Below are 8,961 nucleotides of genomic sequence, written 5' to 3' on the forward strand. Positions count from 1 at the left end.
AAGCAAAAAGTTGAAAATATGGATTTTGTTTACCTTTTTATCTCCTTACGGTCTTTTAGTCACTTTCAGGTCATGCAAGTAGCATCAACAAACTTTCATAAATGACAGACATAAAATTATTTTCTGGGATCACCACTCATATTTTTTCATATTAGAGGTTATATACATACGGAAAACAGACAGTTTGACGCAAAATTTGATAAAAAAAAATTTGTGAGGGGGTTAATCCTAAACCCCCCATTTGCCGAAAAAAAGTTTTATTGACTGCAATGATCGAATTAGCACTATAATCAGAAATTCTAGTTGAAATTTGTTTTTTTTTCGAAACACCCGGATAATCGAATCCGACCTGTATTATATTGTGCTTATACCCAACTGTGACAATGTAGAATTGATAAAAATATTACAAGTATTGAAGGCCTTTGGGATTGAGTAAGTATTCGGAATCAAGTAAGAATGTTAACTTGTCGTAATCTGTTTTGATCAGTGTGAAACACTAACATGATCATTTTCAACAACAAATCTGGAAGACTTTGATTCTTTGCCAACTCAATCGCTCAAAAATATAGCGATAGTAGTTTTAAAGCCATGTCTACCTAATTGTTTAAAATATTTTTTGACATATTTAGATATCGTTACACTCTCAAGAGAAAATGGTAATGGAAAACTGATCGGTAGTGGAAACCATGGGCACTCGACGACACGGGATTTTGTGATACAGGTCATCGTGGCTAAATGAATAATTTTTGTGTCATGAATGATCACTAATTTTCTTCAGAAGAAACACTTTCGATTTTTGTCGAATCAAACTAATAGTATCTAAATATTGGAAATCTGTTTGTCAATCCAATCACGGTAGCTAGCGACGCCAACGTAAACAGACGGGCGACCGATGGAACCACAAGGGATCCATCCCCAAGATACGATACCGACTTGAGTCTGCACTCCGCCCTCAATGAGCAACAGCGGGCCGCCAGAGTCGCCGGAGCAAGCTGAAATACCTCCTGTCAGTGGTCCTGTGCAAACATTCGTCTCTCCAAGTGGTGAGTTTCCGGGCCCTCCGTTGGCCTCCACACAATCATCGTAGGAGATGATTGGCTTCTGGACCTTCTGCAGAACAGCTGGCATGATAGTAACAGAGCCACTAGTGCTGCCCCACCCAGCCAGAGTTGCTGGTCCGGGCATGGCAAGGTCTCCCTGAGCTGGTAGAACAGCAGGCTGTACAAATGCATTAAAGTTCAGATAACTGACTAAGCGAAGAACAGCAACATCTGAAGGGTTGACTCCGCCTTGATAATCCGGATGAGTGATGGCCTCGTCGACGTTGATCACCTGCCTGTTGGCTTCGGATATAGTTATATCGTGAGATCCCGCCCAAATAGCAAAACGAGCTCCTGCGGGTGATTCCGTGATGCAGTGAGCAGCGGTCATGGCCCAGCGCGCATTGATGATGGTTCCACCGCAAATATGAGCCGACAACGTCAGGATCAGCCGCTGGAAGGACACGACGCACGGGAACTCGTTAGGTAGGGCGTTTATACCTCCAACTACACGACCTCCGCGAGCGAGTTCGTAGTGATCCTTTCCTATATAGGACGAGATGAATGAGAAGATTTCCTAATGGAAATAGCTTTACAATTCCTACCAGGAGCAGCCGCTGCCGCAGCTATCAAGCACGCCACTAGTGCCAACACTTTCATTTCTGCAGATTTACTGTGACGAGAATCACATCTTGTCGACATTTATACGTACCTGATTATTCCTAATATCGTGGTTCTATTGAATATTGATATTTTACAGTCTTATTATCGTGGGGAAATTTTGTAGATTATGGCTGTTATAATCGTGTGCTATTTTAGGAGTGCAGGGATTGTATACAGAATTGTCCCATAGGGCTAACGTGAATTCGAAGTTACAATTCGAAGAAACTACACGTTTTTTGAAAGGTTCGAAACAAGCAAGTATATGTTCATGTTTATTTTGTAAGAGTTTCAAAACATCCAAAATAGTTTGGGGTCGAAAAACTAAATGTTCTAGAAGCCAAACAAAGCGGTTATTTACTTCTGGTACAGAAACTCCCATCTCTTCCACTCCGCGATACTGAGTGATGTTCGAGCAATCTTTATCAATATCGAGTAAATATCTCCGGTGCGATCTTTAGTCGTATGTTAACAGAGCAGGTGGAGTACTTCCTATGTCTTGTATGGTGATTTACAAACGCATCAATTGCGAGCTGTATTGAATATACAAACATGAAGATATCGGAAAACTGGTATCTTAGTATGTGTAAAAACATAGCATCCCGCTGCGGAACTTTTTCTATAGACTTCGCAGCCCCTTATTAGGACAGGACAATTGCAGCGATCCTTCCTGTCGTTGTTGTAATTTTATTAGACCTAATATCTAAATACTTAAATTATTTATTCTATTCTATACTAACCCCTACACAGCCAGTATTGAAAAGCATCCTGGAAAACACTGCAGTTATTCTGTAGTGTTTTTCTTGTCAATCTTAATATTTGAAGCATATTTTCATATGTCGCAAATATTAATACGGCCAGGCCTACTGTGCAGAGTTGGGTTTGGAGATGTTTCAAAATTAGACGGCAATTAAATTATTCATTCAATGAATAATGTAATTAACGTATTGTTTTGAATCTTAAAAGAGGAAGAAACGAGGACAACCGTACCGACCGTTTCAGTTTAAAGGGGATATAATAAATCGTTGGGAGTGACTTGGCTAAGAAGGTTAATGCCACTCCTTGGGTCCTTTGAGATGGGACAGAGAATAATTAAATTAATTAATTTTTAGACTAAATTCAGTCGTTTATTCTACTGCATAAATAAATACAAAATTGTCACACTTAACTGTACTTTTATTGCATTGTTAACCTAATTTAAGGTTCAGGTTTTTAGAAACTGAATGTCGTATAAGATAGATTTATGTAAATCTGTCGCCAGCCTGTTTAGACGCTTCTTTTCACCAAAATTAAGTACCAAAACAAACAGAAAAATGTGCAGTTAAGTGCCAAAATAAAGTTGTACAATCAACACGCAATTTGGCACGAAAATTTGGCGTTTCAAGCTCAGCTGTCCACTGTATTTTTGATGAAAAACAATGTTATTTATCATAAACATAAGCTAGCACTAAAATATGTAGCGAAACAACTCGAAAGTGTACCGATATGTTGCCGTTCACTTTACCGTAAACACTTCGCGAGTGTAAAATTTGTTAAAAGTTTGCTCAGCTAATCCTCTGAAACCGGCATATCGTCCTGCCCCTGGAACTCTCGTATCATCGATTTCTGGATAGCAGCCAGCTCCTTCTCCAACTTCTGCTCCTTCAGCGCCTCCGGCAGCTGATTTAGAACGACTCCAGTCGTCGAAAGCGCTACAAGAACAATTCTCGGAACCTGATACAATCTCTTCGACTTTACGGCCAGTGGGTGATATCTGGCAATTTACCCAACGTGAATATCTACCAGATTATAGGCCAGTGGAACGGCGATAGGAAGCACCTAACTGGCATAATCAAATACGAGAGGTTATATATAGAGGTACCGCGTGTCTGAATCATTTGTTGCTCGCATGTCAAACGAACAACATCATGACAATAACGTGCAGACGGTACAACAAGCGGAAGATGCTATGGACCTTTGATAGTGGTGGGATTAACCCGCACACAGCCGAACGAACCTTCGGGTGCCAGTAGGTACCACTACACTGTTCGACATGAAGCCTTGCATACACAAATTAGTATAGAAATGCGACAGGTTGGAGTTAAGTACACATGATGTGCAATGTGGGAGGACAGAGTGGGTCCAGATTGAGTTCAACACTGCAGGGTGCAACGTATGTGCGCTACTTGGGAGCCTGCGTCAGGTTACTTTTATGCTAGTGTCTGCATTGGGTGGGTTCCGGCGTAGGTGTAGGTACGTTTGGTAATGACTCTATTGGCACAATCATTTAGTATTTTGTATATACGTGATGCGTTTATTTATCACTAAAGTATTAGGCAACATGTTTCTGTAGGTATTTCTTAAGCACGAGCGGACTGAACTGGATTTGCGCCTATTGAAAGGCAGGTGTTTGTTGGAGATTTTGGTTAAAGGCGCTGTATCCCTCTGATACTAAGACTTGCCATCTCTATAGTTTGTTTACTATTGATCCGTCAGTGTCATTCTAACCGAGCACGAGGCGAGACTATTTTTGCTAGCTGGATCAGCCATATAATGCATTTTTTTTCAATTGATCGATTAGATTATTTTTCACATACTTACTAACAGTAATCGAATAATGCGAAGACATGATTCTATCACTGTCAATGAGTTGGATAAAGCACAAAATTAGCTCTTGGGCTGCATCCGAACATGCCATCCATCGGCGTAGCTTGCAAACTTGCGTTCACGCAAAGACTTTTCTGCCGGATGTGAGTCTGAAAATATCTACTATTCAGCGCGCTGAGTATTATTCATGTGATCTTTGTGAATCCGATTACGGAACATCATATCAGTTGATATGCAACTGCCATACATAGACGAACCTATGTACAGTAAGCTAAAACTCCAGGATATGCTATTGTTTCTAACCCGCAGTGGTAAAGAGCTTTAGTTTAAGCCGTATTTGAATGGCAATATCTCTTCGGGGGTGTTGTCATTCTGTTATCTCAATATCCCCTTGAAGGTTTTGATATATCCGTTCACTGTTTAAATAACAATTCTCAATCTCTCCGGGAGTTGGAAGTTTTATTCCTGCTATTGTAGCACCTGTAGATCGTTCAGCATCCTTTCGGGGGTGCAGTATGCTCTGTTTTAATTGTTCTTTGTTGTTATTTTCCTTACCACTTTCCCAATCCTTCTCATCAGGTTATAGGTACGATTAAAGGCAAGGCACAAATATCTAACCAACATGCTATTTAAGCCAGACGCTACTGATTCCTGATTAGTCTCCAGTCCTATAGATAAGTCGATAGTTTTGATATATAAAGATTCATTTGCAACTTGTATTGCACGCTTTTGAAAAAAGCTGCATTTTTAATATCAGCGTGGTCGTGTCCTGTATACAACCCTTTCTTGTGGTATACAACTGGAAAACAGATCGATATGTTGAGTTAAACGAAGGCAATTATGTGAAAAAATCACCCCAAAGGCAGGACTCGGACCTGCCACTTTTGGGACTTCGGCCCAATGCACAAACCCATATGCCATTCCTGCGCTATGATGACGTCCCAGGAAAAACACATGATTATTACATTGGTGATAGCGATCGTTCCACTGCCTTTAAAGGGAGATCACAAGCAACCGCCGCTCCCAACCCCGCTAAAGGCAGTTCTCCGATCACTGTGTTCTTCCTAGGACGTCATCATAGCCCAGGGATAGCATTTGGCCGGAGTCCCAAGGGTTGCAGGTTCGAATCCTGTCTCTGGAGCGATATTTTTCACATACTTGCATTCGTTTAACTTACCATTTCGATCTGTTTTCCTCGTTTGAAGTATAAATAAGGTATTGGCACTTCCGTCAAAACTTGTTTAAGCCAAAGTTTTGTTGGAACAGTCATAAAAATGACAGTTTTTAAAAATTAACAATCATTTAGCAGCATCACATTGGCTGAGCGGTCTCAGACAAATAACTAATGATTTACTTGATATGCGATTAAGAGTGTTTCCGTACATAATTATATGAATGGTCGAGAAATTTGGTTTTTCGATGAACTGTATTTTAAAAACAAAAAGTTCTCAAAATTTAACCTCGCAATAAAATGGATAATCGAAGTATAGCGAGGTAGATTGATGCGACTAGACAAAAACTAACAGGGATTAGATAAAACTCGAATTTATTAGGAACTTTTCAATAAATATATGCATATCGATTTTTCAATAATGTTTTAATGTCAATACTAATTCTTGAACGGGCAAATCAAGGTTTCAAAAAAAGCAATGTTAATGCAACGAAACTCAATAAATTTCATTTACAAAATACCGTGCAAGACCCATCTACCGATCAATTAACAGCGATTTCTACTTCCAACGCTCTTTATAAAACAATGTTAAAAGGCATTTCAATTCGATCTTCGTTTTCAACTAGAATATTTAATCAACTATCAAGAAAAAATACGCAAGTTTGGAAATGAATTGGCAGACAGTGCAAAAAAGCCGAAAAGCCCAACAATTCTAGAGTACCATTCACCGATCACTACAAGTAATAGATATCCATTTGCCGGAAATTCTAGGTTTATAATTTTTTATTACCGACAAATTAGGTCCAAACATGTGTTGCAGACTTTGTTCATTCGGTTTGTGTATAATTCACTTAGAAATATTGTCCTTACACAGTTTTATTAACAGTTGGCTTTGAGTTAAGAGAAAAAAAGCGGTAAAATGGCAACGGATTTAATACAGCATTCAAATATAATTATTTGGAAAAATATGAAAAGACGAATAATGAAAGTGTATATTATATTGATGTTCTACGTACTATTTCCATATTTCACTTTATTTATAATTTCTAAATTCCGTGCAATATTCCAGTCAAAACAATTTCGCCATCAAATTGATCGGTAAAAGGAGGCCTATCGGTGGATGGGCTCTGCACGGTATAACATCTACCAAATCATTGCAATAATGAGGTTTTGATTTCTGAGTAATTAAAGTTGAAAACGTTATTGTTTTGTTCTACTATTTTGAAATGATCGGCTTTTTATTGGCTTTATAAATTAATTTCACTGCATTTATTTTGAAAGTAGGAGTATATCTGGGGCTATTAATTTCAGTCAATGATTTGAGTGATTTCTCCTTTGATAAAATTTGATTATATAAAAAATAAATACGCGTTACTCCAAATATAATTCAAAATATGTAATGATTTTTATTCATTATTGTTCCTAAGTTGACATTTTACCTCTTCGAATAGATCTTCCTTAATAATGTTTCAAAACACTAATGAGGGCTCAAACAATTCTAGGAGGGCCACCCCTCATTTGCGTTACTATCTAATACCATATTTGCAAATTGATTACAAGATCCCATCAATGTAGAGTTCCAAAATTAATTTCGCAGTACGGTCTGCTGTTAGTAAGTGTACGTAACGCTAAGCATCTCTCAGCTATTATAACCATAAACAGCAAATATTCTGTAGGCAATAATCGTTATCGCGTCAGGTGAGCTACCACTGTTATTACTTTGAATCTTCCCTTGCTTACGTCAAGTAAGGTGTTTTAATTTTTATTACCGATAATAGAGGCATGATATATACGGCAGCGATATTTAGGAGCGATAATTTTACGAATCTAGTAAATCATAAGCTGGACTGTACATTGGGGCGTGTCTGTGTACCATTAGTAAGCGAATTTGGTTGCAAATATTGACTCGAAGTTCGCTCCTTAATACTGATTAGATTGTTCATATTTTCTAGAAGTCAGTTAAGTACAAAGACCATTTTCAAGATTTGCCGGAATTTCGACTCGGGTCTACTCTTGAGACACCTTTATTTCAGCATGGCTACACACTACACACATCCTGCGAAGCCGAGCGATCTGCAGTTCCATGTTCCGAGTTTCCAATCGTGATCCTACATTCGTCGCCTGGGTCGTTACCGATTGTTCTGGGTCGTATTCTCTTCTGTATTGTTCGTTATGTGGGTTTTTTAAGGGGCGGCTTATAGGGCCTACGCCAACCACCTGTCTCGCCGGTGGGCCATCGTGCCAGGACTGCTTAAGGTCCCACCTGGACACCAGGACAGGTTTACACCTTCCGAAGAAGGGTAACTCCCCCTTCCCTGCCAGCATACGACCAAAGTTCCCACCGGGGTTGGTTACCCGATCTTCACTAAGGTTACTCGTATCCCAGTCGACGCCACGAGGAGGCCAGGGCTAGGAGTTACTGGGCAGGAAGCTAATGACCGCAAGGGTCTATTTTATGCCTTCAGGTACAAGAGGCTTACGCACTGCCCAGTCATTGCCGACCGACCTCGCCCACACGAAGGGAGACCCGACGACGAGAAAGAAGCGTTCTACATGCAGCTGGAGCAGACATACGACGGTTGCCCTCTGCGAGACGTGAAAATTGTCATCGGCGACATGAACGCACAGGTAGGAAGGGAGGCAATGTACAGACCGGTGATCGGGCCTTACAGCCTGCATTCCGTATCAAATGACAACGGCCAACGATGTGTGAACTTCGCATCCTCCCGTGGAATGGTAATCCGAAGCACCTTCTTCCCTCGCAAAGATATCCACAAAGTCACCTGGAGATCACCGGATCAAGTAACAAAAAATCAAATCGACCACGTTCTAATTGACGGTAGATTCTTCTCGGTCATCACAAATGCACTTATCGCAGTGCGAATATAGATTCGGACCACCACCTGGTTGCAGTATGCTTGCGCTCAAAACTTTCGACAGTGCATAGCTCTCGTCGAAGCCGAACGCCGCGGCTAAACATCGAGCGGCTACAAGATGGCAGAGTGGCTCAAGAATACGCGCAGCAGTTGGAAGTGGCACTACCAACGGAAGAGCAGCTAGGCGCAGTTGCCCTTGAAGATGGCTGCAGAGATATCCGATCCGCCATAGGTAGCACCGCAGCAACTGCACTAGGTACGGTGGGCCCGGACCGAAGAAGCGACTGGTACGACGGCGAATGCGAGCAGTTAGTCGAAGAGAAGAATGCAGCATGGGCGAGAATGCTGCAACACCGCACGAGGGCGAACGAGGCGCGATATAAACAGGCACGGAACAGGCAGAACTCGGTTTTCCGGACCAAAAAGCGCCAGCAGGAAGACCGAGATCGCGAAGCGATGGAGCAGCTGTACCGCGCTAAAGACACACGGAAATTCTACGAGAAGTTGAACCGCTCGCGCAGGGGCCACGTACCACAGGCCGACATGTGCAGAGATAAAAACGGGAATCTTCTCACGGACCAGTGTGAGGTGATCCAGAGGTGGCGGCAGCACTACGAAGAACACCTGA

At 41.2% G+C, this 8,961-nt stretch overlaps 1 protein-coding gene across 1 annotated transcript; it reads right to left on the reverse strand.

Moving 5' to 3' along the window:
- Nucleotides 1–210: 210 nt before the first annotated feature.
- LOC131686204 (trypsin-1-like) lies at nt 211–1,739 on the reverse strand. The gene is made up of 2 exons (XM_058970445.1): nt 1,646–1,739; nt 211–1,586 (listed from the first exon to the last, which is right to left on the reverse strand). Exons 1-2 carry the CDS (start codon nt 1,698–1,700, stop codon nt 820–822), a joined length of 822 nt encoding a protein of 273 aa, XP_058826428.1. The 5' UTR covers nt 1,701–1,739; the 3' UTR covers nt 211–819.
- Nucleotides 1,740–8,961: the final 7,222 nt, after the last annotated feature.

The sequence above is a fragment of the Topomyia yanbarensis genome, chromosome 2 (assembly GCF_030247195.1).
Source record: "Topomyia yanbarensis strain Yona2022 chromosome 2, ASM3024719v1, whole genome shotgun sequence".
NCBI classification, from domain to species: domain Eukaryota; kingdom Metazoa; phylum Arthropoda; class Insecta; order Diptera; family Culicidae; genus Topomyia; species Topomyia yanbarensis.

Excerpts from the sequence above, each read along its gene's own strand:
- LOC131686204 (XM_058970445.1), bottom strand. The coding sequence starts at position 1,700 with ATGAAAGTGTTGGCACTAGTGGCGTGCTTGATAGCTGCGGCAGCGGCT. Across the intron at positions 1,587-1,645 it reads TGCGGCAGCGGCTGCTCCTG|GAAAGGATCACTACGAACTC; the intron begins GTAGGAATTGTA and ends CGTCCTATATAG.